General features: G+C 49.4%; 1 protein-coding gene across 11 annotated transcripts in view; it reads left to right on the forward strand.

Annotated features, from left to right (window-relative positions):
- HNF1B (HNF1 homeobox B) overlaps positions 1-18,042 on the forward strand; it is an 82,879-nt gene that overhangs the window by 16,568 nt on the left and 48,269 nt on the right. For all 11 annotated transcript variants that reach the window (XR_009614355.3, XM_060646647.3, XM_060646646.3 and 8 more), the window contains exon 5: positions 17,632-17,792. Coding sequence is in view for 10 of the 11 variants with exons in the window: in XM_060646647.3 (XP_060502630.1) it covers positions 17,632-17,792 (161 nt within the window). In the remaining variant the exon portion in view is untranslated. The remainder of the gene's footprint in view (positions 1-17,631; positions 17,793-18,042) is intronic.

The raw sequence follows: 18,042 nt of genomic DNA on the forward strand, positions 1-18,042 counted from the left end.
ACAGGGTCGTTAGCTTAGGCCTTCTGTATATGGACAGGAGACAGAGAGGGGCTGGAGGGACAGGGACAGGTCCTGGAATCTGAGCAGGGTGGGTGGAAAATACAGTCCCAGAGCCCTCTGAGTGGAGTCCCAGAAGGCATGGCCCACTTGGAGTGGGTTCTCTGGGGTCTTCCTAGATGTTGGCCTTTGAAAAAAATCATGGAATGCTGGAACTGGGCAGAACGTCAAAGAAGGAAACTGAGGCTCAAAAGAAGCAGTGACTTGCCAAAGTTATACAGAACGATGGTGGCAGATGGGACTGGAACTCAGGCCTGCTGATTCCCACTTGGTACAGCATAGATGCACACGTGTCCCTGCCCACAGGGGCATATTGTCTTCTTGGGAAGACATTGTGCTGGCATGGAGGGCCCAGAACCATCTAGGGACCAAGGCTGTCTTTCAGGGCTTTGTGTGTCTTTCTAGGGAGAGACTCCTATTTATGGAGCATTAATTATGGGACATTGTATATTTTCAGTGGCTGCCCTTCCCCTCTGCCTTAATTTTCACTCGGGGCTCGTCAGGATAGTCCTTTCCATGCCCAGAGAGTGGATGCTCTGGACTTAGTTTTGAAGCCCACATCTAGCCAGCCAGATTGATTCCCATAACTGCAGCGTGACCCAGCCATGTAACTTCTCTGAGTCTGACTTTCCTGTCTGTAAAATCAAGAAGTCAGGCCTACCTCATCGGGTCCACGTGAGGATTAAATGAGAGAATGTATAAACACCATCTTTCCCAATAAACTGTAATTGCTATCATTATCACTCTTGTTACTACAGCGGTGGGAAGAAGGACAGGCAGCAGAAATCCATTTCCTTCTAAATTTCACACACTGGGGCATTATTCCTAAGAGGCAGTGACATGTGACCTGGCCCTGGGAGTGGAAGCAGAAGCGGCCACTGGGCTGGGGCCTGGGGTGCAGGATGCTGGCATGCGTGTCTGTTTCCCCCTCTCAGGTTGCCAGGGGGGGCACGTGAGGTGTAATGGGGCTGCTGGGGAACGCACCCAGGGCTAGGCCGACAGCAGGCTGGAGCCCAGCACTCAGGGAGGGCTACGGTCCATAGAGCCTCATGGTGCACTTCCTATCATGGGCCCCACGGCCAAGGTACACTCTCTAACCAAGCCCAGAATGTACGTGGGTGTAGAATACAAAACGAGCTCTGTGGAGGCCGAGGAGAGACCAACACCCAGAGTCAGCAGCAGCACCAAACACCCTCCAAGGCTAAGCTGGGGAGACAAGGCCCCGATCTCCCTCCCCCGCACTCCCTCCCCTCTGAACGCCAGCCTCTGAGCCAGGAGGACTGGAGGCACTTTAGAGACAAATCTTTCCCTTGAACCTTCTTCCTGGAGAGGAGAGCATCCCTTCCCTAACGAGCCGCCTTCTCTCCCAGCCACTCTGGGTGTGCTGTGGCCCACTTGCCCACGGTGACCACAGTGTGACCCTGGTCCTGGAATGTCCGGCACAATAGGAGTGGCAGGAGGAGCACTTTGCCTCTGTCAGCGGCTGATTGGTTACAAGGTGCCCTACAAACACGCTGTCAGCAGAATCAGCTGTTTTCGGCGTTGCCCCTCCCGGCTTTACAATCACACACCAGCATGCAGCCCAGGGTTGTCATGGCTTTGTCTCCCTTATGCATGCTTAATTGCCAATTAAGTTGGGGCTTTGAACCAGCCTGGCTGCCGCTGATGGGCCTTCATCTTTCCAGTGAGTGTCACAGGGGCACCCTTTGTTTGCTCTTCTTGGGGGCCTGAAGTTACTGTAGCAGGCTGCAGGCGGCCATTTATCTTCAGCCTGGAAGGCCTTTATCTGCACACACACCCCCCTCCCAGCCCTGCTCTCGCCAGCAGGAGCTGTCCCTGGTTATAGGCCCCATGACAGCCCATTCTGAGGCCATTGAGCAGGCCCGGAGTGATGGCCCCTACCTCCATTCTGGAGTGGAATCAAGAGAAAGGCCCCCAAAAGGTCAGAGAGCAGGGCTGTGGTGAGGAAGGGGACTGGTTGGAGACAGGTGCTTGTATTGATTGGCTCGAGGAGGAGGAGGAGGAGGAGGAGGAGGAGGAGGAGGAGGAAGCTGGCATGGAATGGAAGCTGGGCTAGCCTTGGCCCAAGCCGTGGGGCCCAGCTGCATGATCTGTGGTGGCCTGGCTCACTGTACCCTTTGCTCCAGCCTGCAGCTGTCTGCGACAGCAAGGGGGTAGCAGAAGGTCTTCAGCTTTCATTCAGCCAACACATCATGTCCTCACTCTTCTATCATCTTTCGGGAAGGAGATTGAGGCTCATTCTCCCAGAGGTGAGAAGAAGCCCTTCCAGAAGAATCTTTGGGTACTTTAAGTGGAGACCTTTATTTCTGTGGCTGCTTACTCCTGCTTCTCTTGCCCTTTCTCCAAGCCTAGTGGATTTGATGGTCAGATCAGAGCTTGAAACCCGGAGAATCTTGCCTCCCACCTCCCCCTTGTGGCCTCTCGCATGCCCTACCAAGTCACCCACAAGAGTCCAAAGACTGAGTCTCAGACAAATCAAACTCTGGGCCAGGGTATCTGTGTGGTTGCTGCTGCTTTCCCTGATGCTGAAATCTGTAGGACCCAAGGAAATCTCAAAAGTGCCCAACGGAAGGGTTATGGCTAATGTGAATAATCATAACAGCTAGTGTTGATTAAATATTTCCTGGGTTCCAGGCCCTGCGCTGAGTGCCTCCATGCATCATCTTATCTAATTCTCATGACAACCTTGTAGGGTAGAAACTTTCTGTACCCATATCCCCATTTTACAATGAACGAAGGTAAGATGTTTGGAATGTAGATAATTTGCCCAAGTTCATATAGTTAGCAAGCAGTAGAGACAGGTTTTGAACTATTACACACTGACCATCTCTTCTGCTTTATGCAGATGCTAAGAACTTTTCAGGCATGGAAACCAACACACACACAATACCCCCACAGTCCCTTCTTTTCCCACATTCTTATTGCTCCCCTATGAAAGACAAAAGGCTTTAGGAGAGCATGGCCAAGGATGGGGGTCTCCCAGTCTGGCTAGTTTACTGCTTCCCCTGCACCAACTGTTGCCCCTGACCAAGGTAGATTCTGCACTCTGCAGAAAGAGATGTGAGCCCCCTCTTCCACCACCCCATCCCCATCTGGGCAGGGATTTGAACTGCCCTTGCAGTCGGCACTGTCTGGGGCACTAAATGCCTTAACAACTTAATGGGGCTTCTGAGACAGCCCGGTCACCTCAGCTCACCTCTGAAGCTCCGCCCCCTCCCCGGGCAGCAGACAAGGGGCGGGGCGTTTATGAGGGTGGTCGTAAAAATATTCATCTCGGCAGCAAAGGTCCCCATAGTAAATAAGCCCTATTGTCCCAAAGTAGCAGCTTATTTCAGTTCAGAAAAGAAACAAATGCCACCTTGAAACATCTGGTGTTTTAGGAAACCCTTTTGTACTGACTGGGAGTCCAGGGGTGGACCTGGCTCCACGTTTCTCCTTCAGAAGGACTTTATCTGACGGCCATTTTATCTGCTGAATTTGAAGGTCATTTTATCTTGCGGTACCACCCAGTCGGCTGCCGCTAGATTGAGGAAGACAATCAGGATATTAATGAGATTAAGAGGCCCAGCCTTCAGAGATTCTGCTGGCAACCTCCTCCTGATAGTGGACCGAGCCTGGTCTGCATACAAAGAAACCTGGCTGCTGGGCTGGTGGGGCTCAGAGCTTGTGCACAAAGGAGCCAGGAGATACTGGAGTGCTATCACTGTAGGCAGCCCCGTGGGCCATGCCTAATCCCCCTGAAGGACCCTTAGATGATTCAAGGACTCCTTGTTGCCTCCAGTCAGCACTGAGGAGGAAGGAAGCTGCCAGTAAACACACAGCCCCTGCCTGGAGGTTATAGAAGTGCCCTTGGAATCTGTTTGTTGAAGGTTTGATGGGAACGGACAGGAACTTGGGGGGAATTAAGCACCAGAGGTACAGAGAGCGGCCAAAATCTGTGCAAGGGCCTTTGAAGCTAGCTGCTCGATGGGAAGGCACAAGATCTGGCATTTTGCCTCTACCCACTTTTCGATGAGAAGTACAAGCACAAATGGGGAAGCTATATATGTATATATATATATATATATATATATATATATATATACACACACACACACACACACACACACATACATACACACCCACATATATGAAAATTCATATATATATGAATGTAACATAGCCCCAATATAAGGTCAAATGAGGCATTCAGTTGTGGTTATCATCCTAGGAACTCTGGTATAGGGGTTGGCAAACTTTTTATGTAAATAATTTAGGCTTTTTGGGCTGTATAGTCTGTCTTCACAATTACTTGACTCTGCCTTTGTGGGATAAATGTGGCCATGAACCATATGTAAACAAACGAATGTGGCTGTCTTCCAACAAAACGTTGTGTACGGGACTGAGATTCGAATTTCCTATAATTTTCAAATATCACAAAATATTCTTCTTTGGATTTTTCCCCCAACCGTTTAAAAAGGTAAAAGCCAAGCTGAGCTCATGGGTCCCACAAACTGCTTTGGCCTGTTTGGACCACAGTTTGCGGACCCCCACTCTAGGATAATGGTTTCCAATACCTTGCCACACTTTAGAATCAACTAGGGAGCTTCTAAAATCCCAATGCCCAGGGGTGCCTCGGTGGCTCAGTTGGTCAAGCATCCGACTCTTGATTTCGGCTCAGGTCATGATTTCACGGTTTATCAGTTCGAGCCCCTCATTGGGCTCTGTGCTGTAAGGTATTCTGTGCTGCTTGGTATTCTGTCTCCCTCCTTCCGTGCCTCTCCCCTGCTTGCTCTCTATCACTCTCTCAAAATAAAAATAAATGTTAAAAAAAAATGTAAAAATCCCAGTGCCCAGGCTGTGCCATAGATGCCTGACCATCACCCTGACGTGTGATACAGATTGAAGATAATCTGGGGAAATGCTTTTCTAAATCCAGTGGGTGTAGCAACGAGTCATATACTATGCAGGCAGACCTGAATTCCAACCTCGACTTGGCCTGTGTGACAATGGGCAAATCTCTGGGATCACTAAGCCCCAGTTTTTCAATTTGTAAAACGGGACACCAACTCATGCAGAGGCTATGAGGATTAAATGAGCTGGTGTATGTAAAGCACCCTGGATGTAGCAGGTGCTCATGAATGGTAGCTATTGCCATTCCTTGCAGGGCCTTGTTTTGGGTTTTTATTCCCCCTCTTTCTCTCTGTTCCTCTTGGAGGTTTCTTTCAACCCTGACTTTTAGAGAACTTGAAGGGTTTCCAACTAGACACTCATCTTGGTGTTTGTGGCAGATTAAGTCTGGCTTCTTGTATAATGCAGTTTCTCATTCTTCCAAGAAGGACTGCTCTGTGACATCCATAACGCACGTCCAGTGCCATATTCAGTACCATAGGCATTTAGAGCAAAAAAACAGAGCTGGGAAGCGCCAAGGATTGTGGGGAGGGGCGGAGGCTCATGACCATGTAGCAGGAGGTCAGGTTCATAAGATGACCCTGAATTTCCTGTAGGGCATTTTTCTCCTTTAATTTAAGGAGGCGCGAGCACCCTGCTTGTTAGTAATTAGCCCTGGGATCCTGCCAATTAGAGGGGGTGTGGTACTTTCTTGGTGGAAGCCCGATCAGAGAAGCTTAATGGCCTTTGTTCTTAGGAGGGAAGCTCCCCCAAATTTCAGGCACAAGAGCAGTAAGAAGGGGAGGGTGGACACAACTCCTGCAGTGAACACAGGAAACCTCAGAGGCTCCAGAGGGCTGATTCTCTGGAAGCTGCTTCCCTCAGCCTGTGAGCCTGCATCTGCCTAAGATACGCCTTCCTGTTGCCCTGTGCTCTGGCTTCAGTAGCCCGACAAAAGCACCACTGTGTGAGTTTAGCCACTGAGGAGTCAACCGATGAAGCCCAATCTCTAATGCTTTCAGGAAGTCAAGAACCATCTTTCTCAGAACACAGACTCACCTCCCTCCCAAGCTGGAAAAACACCATGCAGATATCTTTAGTGTTTAATGACTCTCCCAGGGAAGTCTCCATCCCCTGAGGCAAGCTGGCTACGGGCAGGCCCTTGCCTGGACTGCACTCAAGAAGGGTGTATCTGGGTAGCAAGGGGTAGCATCCCCAAACAGGCTTGGGCTTGATCTGTGGTTCCTTCACTCTCTGATGGTTACTTGGGCTCGTTGAACCTCAGTGTGTTCATCTATAAAATAGGGATCAGGGATTGTGATGTCTGTCTCCTCAGGGCTGATGTGAGGTTTAAGTATGATAAAGGGCCCAGCAACAAGATGCCTGACAAGGTATTGTTGGGTTGGCTCAGGAGCCCTTAGGGCCTTGAGAGAGAAGAAGAGCTTTGGGTTTCCTTGGGTTCTTGACTAGGGTGTGGCTTGCAGTTTCACCCTGGAAGTTTCCTTTTCCACGAACCCTGCTTCTCATTTGAGACATCAGAAACCATGAAACCCAAGTATTGGCAAGACCTGTGCTTCTTACACCTCCATCCCAGCCCACATAAAAGGCATCTTGGGAGCTCATTAAAAACACCCACATCTCCCCCACCTACACCTTTTAGAATCAGAACTTGATGTTGGCGGGAGGGGGGGGTGGGGGGGGGTGGGGGGGGTGGCGGGTCAGGCGTGGAAAGTTTCAATAAACTCTCTTAAGAAACTTGGATATACAGTCAGGGCTGGACATCACAAGGCCAGATGGAGCAGGAGGGTCTGAAGGGGTTGATGATGATCCTGAAGGCCCTTTGCTAAACTAGGAGAGGTGAGGCAGCTGGGGGAAGGGCCCTGGACTAGGATTCAGGAGACCTGATCTGCGAATGAGAAGGGGTGACCTTGGGCCAATCACCTAACTTCTCAGGGATTCTGGCAAATGAGGGTGTCGGACCTTTCAGCTCTGACAGGTGAGTATTTGGAGATTGCATGTAGCATCAAGTGTTGGGGCCCAGGCCCCTGCTGCCTGAAGTAGCAGAGGGACGTTGGTCATTGTGATATCTTATTGTTAAGCTCATCATCTGTCTGTCTCTCGCTCCTTCCCCATTTCAGGAACTGTGTGCTGTTACAATCCTTCCACCTTTATTAGGGACCATTAGAGCTTTACAGCAGCGGCAGATTGGGTGGGGCCAGTCACAATAAACAGATTTATAATGGGTGTAAACGAGACACCTATCACTGCTGAAGGTTAACACTTTCAGGGCCTTTGAGTGGCAGCCTGCATGCCCATTGCCTTCTGGCCCTACCCAAGGCAGGGTGCCGCTTCCTGGTCAGCACCTCTTGGACTGGGTTGGTGATGAAGCCCAGGGAGTTCTTGTTCAGCGAGCGGGGAAAACCTCTGAATAACATCTCCCATTTGTGTCACATCAATTTGCATGGTGGGTACAAAATAGCTGCTTGATTTATCTCAAGATGTTTTACCAATGGAAACAGAAACAAGCCTTCTCCTCCTTCTTGAGAATCTTCCTGCTGGGTGAAGTATAAGGTTTGCATCCCTATATGTCAAAGAAAAAGAAAGAAATCCAGTAAGTCTCATTCTTCCTGTGAGGAAAAGTAGTTCCCGGAGTCTCTAAAACTGTGTATGTATGCTGAGTGGTGGAATTCCAGGCTGTACCCACATCGAAGCCCGAGTTGGCTTTCTTCACCACTATGTCTCCAGTCCATAACCTGTGCCTGGCACATGGTGGACATTCCATTATTTGTGCACTGACCATATCTATTATGAAGGGCTTCTTGTCCAAAACCCGAATACATAAATCCCCTATTTTGTAATCTGTTTTTCAGGTTTAGAGTTAAACTGACAAACTCCATAGTTTGTCTCGCTTTACGTAACATAGTACATATTATGATTTAAAGCATATTTTCCCTTTTCTAGAAACAATGACATCCAGCTCTACTTTCATTGATACTGCTTAACCAAAGTATACAGTGTATACACACACACACACACACACACACACACACACACACGCACACACACATGCATAACCTCCAATATTTAATGTTACCAGGAAGTTTTCAAAGAACATATTTTTGGGGTGCCTGGGTGGCTCAGTCATTTGAGCATCAGACTCTGGATTTCAGCTCAGGTCATGATCCCCGGGTCGTGGGATGGAGCCCCATGTTGGGCTCTGTGCTAAGCATGGAGTCTGCTTAAGATTCTCTCTCTTTCCCTCTGCCCCTCTCCCCTGCTCACATGTGCTTGCTTGTTCTCTCTCTCTCAACATAAAAGAGAGCATATTATTATTCTTTTTCTCTTAATGTTCTACTGGTTTAGTTTACTAGCTTAGTCTACTAGTTTAATTTAGTTCTACTAGTCAGCTTAATGCTCTACTACATTAGTTCCTATTATAATTTCTTACCAGCATGTCTTGGACAAGAAAAGAGCTAGAATAGCTCTTCCTGAGTTTATGTTGAGTAAGCCAAGGTCTAGAAAAGGGCCTGGATTTTTTTTTGCAGATCAGAGTCATTTGGAGAGATGGCTCTAAGCAGCTGCCATCCTTGGGGGACTGCTCCCTGAGTGCTTTGCTGGTGCTCCTGTTCAGTGGAAGCCAGTAATCATCCAACCTCCAAAGCCTCACCCCGATGCCTGGTGCAGCCTGGGACCAGCGTCCATGAGCTGGTACCCAATGGCTATCTGTCATGCTGCTGCTGCTGCTGCTGCTGCTGCTGCTGCTGCTGGGGGAGCTGCCTCCAACGGTGGTGATGAAGAGGCTGGGGTCTGGCCAGGCAAACTCCCGTAACGGGGCAGCTCTGACACTTGCCAGGCCTCAAAGGATCTTCTCCCCGGGTGTCACTTCCCAGCGGGGCCCTGCTTATGAATGGGTCGCAGTGGAAAACCTCTCCTTTCTAAGGCAATTTTATGAGCCTTTCAGTCACAATACAGATGTCTGTTTTTAGGACCTTACTTTTGTGTGGACACCCAGTGGCTCAGTCTGCTGATGGCTTTATAGCCTTCTTCGTTCCCCAGATCCACTAGAAGCGTCATCGTCCTCCTCGCCAGCCAAGCCCAGGGGCCTTTGTTACAGCTACATTACCCCTCCTTGCAAAGGCTGCCTCTGAGAAAAGAGACCCCAGGAGCCAGACTGCGGCAGTGCTCTGTCTGTCCTCACAGCCTTTAGGCCTAACGATGTCCGCTTTTAACCCTTCTAAGTTTTCACTCCAGCTTCCTTTGGAGAAAAAGGCATTTAAGTGACATTTAGTGTTGCCACAGTAAATTCCCATTAATTGATCCTTCCTCAAAATCAACCCGATGAGCCTCAAACTGGGTTCTAACAGAGTGAGTCCAAATTCGGGCTTCCCACCCGCAGCCCCAAACCTTTAGAAATGCTCAGCCTGTGCCCATGGAAGCACCCATTTCAACCCCCCACCCCCCACCTGCTTTAAGCATCCTAGGTAGTGAGACTTATGCTTAGGCCCCAAGAAGTCAGGAATGGGTAGGCCCCCTACAGGCACCCCCATTGGCCTTTTTCACACTAGGTAAAGCACTAACGAGATCCAGGCTGCTTCGTAAGTACTACTCCTCGGTGCACTCACCCTGCGCCTTCAAACACAAAATCACCCCAATGTGTCAGTGCTATTTCTATTTTGATTATATTTTACTCTCGCTTTCTCCTCCTCTCTCACTCCCCCTTCCTCCTTCTTTAAGGGGCATGCCTCCCACTAACCTCAGCAAAATCAGGAGACCTAGAGGAGAAATGTATACCACTGTCGCTTTTGCACCGCTCAGCTCCACAGACCATGTGAAACCTGGTCATCAGTTGCTCATTCCACCAATATTTACCGAGCGCCTCTCACAGGCTAGGCTCTGTGCGAGGTGCTGAGGACACAGTGGAGACTGCAGGCAAGGTCTTGCCCTCGTTGGGCTTACATTCCAGTGACAGAGACAGTCAAGAAACGAGTAAACAAAATCATTTCAAACTCCTTGGGGGGTCACGATGGAGGCTCAACCTACCTGGAATCAATTTGGGGCTTACAGGGAAGAAGAAGAAGGGTCGGCTTTAGGACGCCGCTGACTTGCTGGGGGCCCCTTCACAAGAGGTAGTGAAAATAACCTCTTCCTCTTCGAACCTCAGCTTTCCATTCTGTCGAATGGGCATCCGTGACACATTGAGAGCAGGCTGCGTAAAACACTCACAGATGTGAGGACTTCTCAAGTTCTCAAGTGCCGGCCTGGTTTCTTTCACTTGTAACAGTGGCCTCCGGGCTGAAGGGCTTGTTGCAAAGCATCTGATGTTTGCCTGCAGAAACGGGCTCTCCAGTAAGGACCAGGCATGGTGGCCGGTTTCTGTGGCCCTCCTACATGTGTGATTTTCTCAGGTGCACTGTGCAGGTCAACTTCTGTTCTTGGCCAAGATGCTTTTGATGGAAGACGATTTTTTTTCCCCCGTTGGTTACATTTGCTTTGATTTTTATAAGAAAACCAGTTTGTGGGCTTTCCTTAAGTATCACTCAACTTTTACTCCTTGAGTTCAAGAATGTTTACCGTCCCCGCAGGCCTGTCTGTATTTCTCCTCTTAGGAACTGGGCTCCTAACCCAGCCACCTCGGGTAGAAAGAGATGTGGAATTAAAACCCAGCCCAGTGTTTCAACTGCTTCCGCCTTGCATCAGCTTTTTTCCTCTCAGGCTTTCGGATTTTTAATCTGAACTCTTCACAAATGTTAATCTTTATCCCCAGAGGGGAGGAAATGAGAATAAGAGCTGGTGGTAGTCCCGTGTTACCAGTGAGGAAACTGAGGCAGCCGTGCTATCTCCTTTATTTAAAGCTTTTATTTCTGGACCTCCCAGTTCACAATCTTTTATCCCAGATGAGCCTCTCAGACGGTCACTAGACTGAATAATTTGCGTGTCTGCCTCTTTTCTCAAGAAAGTGACTCCTCTGTGGGGAGAGGGGAAATGGATTTCTGAGGATAGGTTCCCGGGCCTAATTCTGCCTGGCCCCCTCCCCGGCCGTATGTGTTGGCGTCATAGGAAAGACAGCCCTGTCTACCCATAACTGATGAGCAGAGTTGTTTCCTTTGGGAGGAGCTTTCTCTGTCGCACGCTCCTGCTTGCCTGGGTTTAAATTCCCAGGTTCTAGACCCAACAGGGTTGGGCTGTGCTCTGCATGAGGTTAGAAACACAGGGGAAGAATGCGTGTGACAGAGCTCTGGCCAGTTGAGTAATGTTTACTCTGTTGGTGGCTGGGACGCTCATTCGTGCTGGCAGAGGTCCATAGCCAGAGGAACATTCCTGCATTATCAGGGATGGGAGATTGGTTTTGAAATGTCAAGGGTGAAAGGCATCCCACCAGATCCTTGGGTGAGGCTCACAGACCCCAGTAAAAAGGACCCCCTCGCTTCAGCACCAAAGGCCACGTGGGGGCAAGCTGAACCTCACATGGCCCAGGAGGCCACACCTCCCACTTTTCTTCTTGCTAAAAAGAGCAATTCTGGTCATGTTTTCCTGGCTGACGTTGCTCTTTTCTTTGCCTGGCATTTTCTCTCTGAGCAAAACCCGGTGTTTCTCTTACCTTATTTAATTCATTCATCGTTATGGCTTCTGAGGAAGAAAGATCCATATGCCCATCTTGTAGATAAAAATACCAAGACCCAAAAGTTGATTGGTCCAGAATCATCAAGGCAGAGAGACAGAAAGAGGGTATTAGTTTCAAGTGTCTAATTGCTGGTGTCCTGTTGATTTCTGGAATTGTGGAATTGGGATCTCAGCTGCTTTTAGAAGCTCTAAGAGAGGGGTGCCTGGGTGGCCCTGTCAGTTAAGCATCTGACTTTGGCTCAGGTTATGATCTCGTGATTCGTGGGTTCGAGCCTGTGTTGGGCTCTGTGACAGCTCAGAACCTGGAACCTGCTTCAGATTCTGGATCTCCCTCTCTCTCTCTCTGCCCCTTCCCTGCTCACACTCTGTCTGTCTCTCTCCCCAAAATAAATAAAACATTTAAAAAATTTTTAGAAGCTCTAAGAGGGCTATAGTTCTAAGCCCCTGAAGCACAGGTTTCTGAAAAGTCCCCACGGTTGATTACTCCCTGAGCAGGTCCTCTCTGGGGTCCCTTCCACAAGGCAGTTGTGTCTGTCTTTGAAAACAGATACATGGTCAGTTCTATAGAACCCAACATTCACATCATAAAAACCACTGTGCTCTGTAAAGTAACCCAATAAAAACTATAGGGTTTATGGGGAACAAAATGGGGTTAAGGACACAATACTCAAAACTTCTTCAATGGCACCCCTTAGAAAGATAAGAATCTAACAAAAACATTAGCCAAGTTTTACACCTGTTACGTGGTTAGGAAATGCATAAATGCTGTAGAATGATAAATATGGCCCTTTACCTTGAAAACAGTCCTGCAGTTTGCCTTCGGAAGCAGGCATCAGAAGGGCTGTGGCTTGAGAGTTAATGTGAAGTAGGAGAAGGAGGGTTGTCGGAAATTGGAAGGAAAATTGTAACTCTAGCTGCGGATCAGTGTGGCTTATAGCACATGCAGTGAACTGTTGGTAGATGCTCAGAGTGTGTGTGCGTGTGCGCATGCGTGCACATGCATGTATGTACGGGCACACACACTAGTATGGTTAGTGCCCTTTGTGGCTCCATTCAGCTGGGTGCCGATTTCTGAATTCCTCAAGTGTGAAATTCATGTTACACTCAGATTATCCCATATTTGTCAGTAGAACTGGAACAGATCCACACTTTCAATACCAACATTCCCGCAGGACTGACAGCATTCTCTCCTTCTGCCAGAGGGATGCTCCCTTGTTCTAGAGCATGAATGCTCAAAGCAGCTGAGGGCTCATTCCTTCATTCGGGAAATATTCACAGTCCCAAGGCCCTCTGTGAGGCTCCGAGGAAGCAACAATGAGTAAAAAGTCATCCCTTCCTTTAAGAGGGAACAAGAAGTATCCTATTATCAGAACATTATGGTGCAGGGTGTCCGACTCCTGCTGTAAGAGTCTTGACTGCATGTAAAATACCAAGGGCGAAGCAGTTAACTATCAGAATGAATCAAAGCGAGTTCCACAGAGGAGATGGCATTTAACCCTCTTAAAAGATGTGGCATGGAGAAGAAGGGAAGAGCTTTCCTGGCAGAGGGAACAGCAGAAGCAAAAGCACAGAGGCAGGAGATGGCAGGGCCAATGTGACGAACGGCAGGTGCTCCGACATGGCTGTATGGGATGTCGTGAGAGATGATACAAATAAGGCGAGCTGGAGTCACAAAGGCCCCATTCTGCTAGTCTTGGGTTGGGGGTTTTCCAGAAGGCAGCGAAGGGCCGTCATAGGTTTCCAAACAGGGCAGTGACGTGGTACAAGTTTGTTTGAGAAAGAAATCCCAAGCTCCAGCAGTGAGAAGAGTGCCTTGGAGGTGGTGCTGGTGCAGAAAGTGGAATGTGGAGACACTGGCTTCTGGAACCCACAAGCTTCTTTCATGTTTTGATGTGTTTGTCACTAGATTCTAGCTGGGATGACGTTTACTGCTTATGCCGTGGTTCATAGGACCAGCGATGGGGGCATGGCCAATTAGTGACTTGATCCAGGAAGAGAGTGGAAGGTACGGGGCCACGTCTAGTGTTGTCATATCTCCTGTGGGGCCTCTGGGGCTGTTAACCTGGCATCTTTGGCATCGTAACCCAGAGCCCTTGTGGTATATTCATTTTCAGAGCTTGCAATGGTGAAGGAGGAAGGGAATGTGCTCCATTCCCCGAGCACAGTACCTGCCACATGATGGGTACTCAATAAAGTTTTGTAACCTCAGCCTCCTGAAAATGTCTTTTAAACAAAGACAGTCCCAAAGTAGAAGGAATGAGGTATCTTGTGCCAAACACATTCTGGGGACTTTCACATCCACTGAGTCGTTCATCTTCCTCCCCGTGACCCTAAGGGGCAGATACTGTTAACAGCAGAGAAACTGAAGCTTGGGGTGGTTAAGTAACTTCCCCAAGGCCACACAGCTAATCTGTGGTAGAGCCAGGATTCAAACCCAGGTTGCCTGGCTCCAGAGCCTCCTCCACTTTGGTTCTCCTTTGAAGTACCCTTCTGAGTTTGTGAAATACACAAGGACCTGGCCTCTTTCCTTCCTCTGACAAGAACACCTATTTCTGGGGGATCGCCAGTGGATACTTTGTGATACACCTTCCATCCCCTTTAAGGTGGCTACCTGATTACAGCCACTTTCTCTGGGTCCAGAGTGACTGCCAAACTCCTTGGTGGGAGAAGCACCGGTGGGGAAGGTTACAGGTGAATCTGGAGCTGGCAAGCAGCCCCACCAGCTCCCACCACACTCTGCAGTGAGAACAGCACCCCCCCCCACCCCCAACAGTGGGCAGACCTCTGGCTCAGAGATGAGGAAGCTGAGCTCACCCAGGACACTGATGGCCGAGCTGAGATCAAACAGGGATGATCCCCTGCCTGCCAACCCAAAGCTGTCCCTTAGCCAGAGGCCTAGGCCCCTGTCTTTCTTTTTTTTTTTTTAAGTTTATTTATTTATTTATTTATTTTGAGAGAGAGAGAAAGTACAAGTCGGCGGGGGGGGGGGGGGGGGGGGAGCAGAAAGTGAGAGAGAGAGAGAGAGAAAATCCCAAGCAAGCTCTACCCTGTTAGTGCAGAGCCAGATGCAGGGCTCGATCTCATGAACCTGAGCTGAAGTCCTATGCTTAACCACCCGAGCCACCCAGGCGCCCCAAGGCCCCTCTGTCTTTAAACAGAACAGCTCCACCCTTACATGAAGCTGTGCTGGGGGAGAAAACAAGGTTTGAAAACCACAGCAGCCTTGGGCTACCCTGGCTGGATTCTAACAAATGGCCCTTGACGCTCTTCTGCCAGGCTCCCTCCTAAAGAAGGCTTTGTTTCCTATGGGTATCCTTGGTTAATTATTTTTAAATACATAATTATGTAGCCTGCAGTAGGGGAGAAGCCTCCCTGTGACCCATATTTGATCACCAGAGGACGGGCCCTCTTCCTTTGGCCAAATTAAATAGGCTAAAACCAGAGTCTGTTTGACTTGAGGCTGAATCGATGATGGGGACAGGCTGGGAGGTGAACACACACCTGACTCCCAGCGTTATCACCACTCACTCAGGAGCAGAGCATCTTGGGGAGGTAAATAGCGGGCCGGGGAGTCAGAGAAAGCAAGAGAAAAACAAGGTGAAGTGCAGTCCCTCCAAAAGGAAAGAACGAGAAAACAGGAGCCAGGCTTGCCTCCCAAGTAGCTTCCAGGGCAAAACACATAAGTGGTTCTTCAGAGTAGGATTCTTGGGGAACTATGCTCCATGGACAGGTCATTCCATTCAGTACTTAGAATCTGCCCTAAGTTGCCTAGAATTCTAGAGTCTTAGGGCAAATATCCTGGGGTCCATCCCCATACTAGCTGCCTCCCGACCCATAGTTACCATTTCTTTAGCATCATGCTAGGAAACTTTTAGATATATTCTCTTATCCAGAAATTGCTCTGTGAAGGAAGTGTTCCCTCCATTTTATGAGAGGAGGTGAAGGCACAGAGAGAGAGAGAGAAGTAATTTTTCCAAGATCGAACATCTCCTAAGGGCAAAGTGGGATTTGAGCCTGAGTTTGTCTAGCTCCTGAGCCCACAGTCTTCCCACTGTCCCTCCTCAGAAAATTCTTCCTATTATTGCTTTGAAACCTGCCTCCCTCTTTTCTGTTGGATCTTCTCTGCCTCCTGAGCTCACAAGGCACAGATCTTTCTTCTTCTATGTCACAACACTGTGAGCTGTTGGATGTATCCTGCCAGGAGCCCAGTGGTAAATGTGAGTGGAGAAAAAAGACCCAGTGTGATCCAATGGGATGAATAGAGGGTAGGAGATAGGAGACGCAGGGACTGCAGATAGGTGTGGAGGACCGCGGGCAGGACTGGGGAGGGGGTGTTGGTTCAGAGGCAGGGGAGCCTTCCTCCTTTTAACCTCATGGCTCCTGTTCCCCCAAAAGTGTGGTGCCCCAGACCAATAACCACCAAATTCCAATTTGCCACCGTCACCCCCCACTGACAGCCCCTTGAATCAAAGGATGAGGACAGCAACCAATAGAGGAAGCCCATAGAGCATTCATCAAGCCACGCAGAGTCAAACACGTTGCTCTTGAAGGTTAGAACCCTGCCTTAGCATTTGTTTTCTTCCCAGCCCTCTTAAGCTCTAAGTCATATCAGCCTTGGGTAATGTCCTTTGGATGATGCCAGAAGACTGGTTTGGGTCTCCTCTTGGCAAGCTTCATCTTAGTGATTTGGAGGCTGCTGGTTATGGCAGCTTGCCTGGCCCCTGGGAAGGGGGGCTTTGTAGCCTCCTTGGGCAGGTGGGGCTCCAGGGGGAAGCAGGAAGCAGGACAGGGGGAAACAGACCAATAGAATCAGTATACTTTATACAGTAATGGTTTGTCTTGGGAAAGCTGGCAAAAGGAGAAGTGCAGCCAGATAGTTGGCCCACCCCTCCAAATAACTGCATGCCCAGAGCACTGGTCTCCCTCTCCTGCAGGTAGAAATAGGGTCCCCCAAACCTTTTTGTCAAGTCCAAAGTACAACACAAGAACACAGTCTTTGTAGGCTTTGAGCTTAGGGTGAGATGCCCCAGCTGCCCCCAGCTTTGTCTTTGTCTGTTTCACGGGCACATCTAGCAGGACTTGGACTCTGCAAACTGGGTCCAGGTTACTTGCACCCCTTCGGTCGCCTTCTCTGCCCAGCGCTTTTCCTTTCCTGAGCACAGACCTCTGTTTTGGTTCCTGAACCAGAGGGAGGGCCAGAGTAGTGAGGCTATAAACATGCTTGGTTCTCCCCTCCCTTGCAGACCTAACTGCAGTGGTTTACTAAAGCATCCACATCCTGCCTGTGTGTGCTGCCTGCCCCACCTCCCGGCAGACTCGCCTTCCCCTGGGCCCTGGAAGTCAGCCAAATGGGACCCCATCAAAGGAATGTGAGTTCCAGAGCCACAGACCCCCAGCTACAGCCCCATCCCTGACCTGTTCTGTCCGTGTGCAACACCCTCCCCACCCCCAGCCCCGGCCTCTTGTGCTCAGCCATAATAGTAGTGTGCAAAGACCGATGCCTTCCACTCTGGCTCTTACAGGGCTCCCTGGACAAGTGCCTCTTTGTAGGACGGGTCTACTCATGCTTTGCAGCCCCACATTGCCAAGAGATGCCAGGGAAACATTTCTAGAAGACATTTTGAAGAATACAAGAAATACTCTAGTTAGGAAGAGAAGGCCAATCTCAGCCCCCAAATCCTGCAAGAAGTATGCTGAAGCAAGAATAAGCAGCATCCTTTTGTCCACTCGCTCGTTCGTTCATTCATTCATTCATTCATTCATTCCTCTGACAGATATTTATTGAGTGGTTACCAAGTGGCAAGGTACTGGGGATACAGCAATGAACAAAACAAAACAGATAAAAATGTCCTGCCCTCAAGGAGCTTACATTCCAAAATTAAGTAGAGTCCACTCTAGCCTTTACCGTGGAGAAAGCCAGCCAGTGTCTCTCATAGGAAACAGGGGAGGAAAAGGCAACTTTGGGTTCTTGTCATCCACTGTGTGAAAACAAGGGGAGTCAAATGTGTGTTCCAGGGCCCTGGGGGCACTCATGTCTGCTGTTGGGTCTGTCTTGTTTTGCAGGAGTCCGCTACAGCCAGCAGGGAAACAATGAGGTCACTTCCTCCTCAACAATCAGTCACCATGGCAACAATGCCATGGTGACCAGCCAGTCTGTTTTACAGCAAGTCTCTCCAGCCAGTCTGGACCCTGGCCACAATCTCCTCTCACCTGATGGTAAAATGGTGAGTACACCTGGGCCATTGTAGCTCTGGAGCTGATAAGATAAGAGGCAAAACAAACACAACTTCTCACAAGGCCTGCCTCAAACAATGAGCCATTGTAGCCCCAGAGGGGAAAACGGGGGCTGTCCAGAGTTGGGACGGAAAGGTAGAGCTGGTGACCCAGCCTTTGGCGGGTGGAAGAGGTGTTCGGTTTGAACCTAGCCAATAAATCTGACAGAGTCCTGCTCTCATTTTATTGATTGAATGCCTC

This window comes from Panthera onca, chromosome E1 (genome assembly GCF_046562875.1).
Source record: "Panthera onca isolate mPanOnc1 chromosome E1, mPanOnc1 haplotype 2, whole genome shotgun sequence".
Lineage (NCBI taxonomy): Eukaryota > Metazoa > Chordata > Mammalia > Carnivora > Felidae > Panthera > Panthera onca.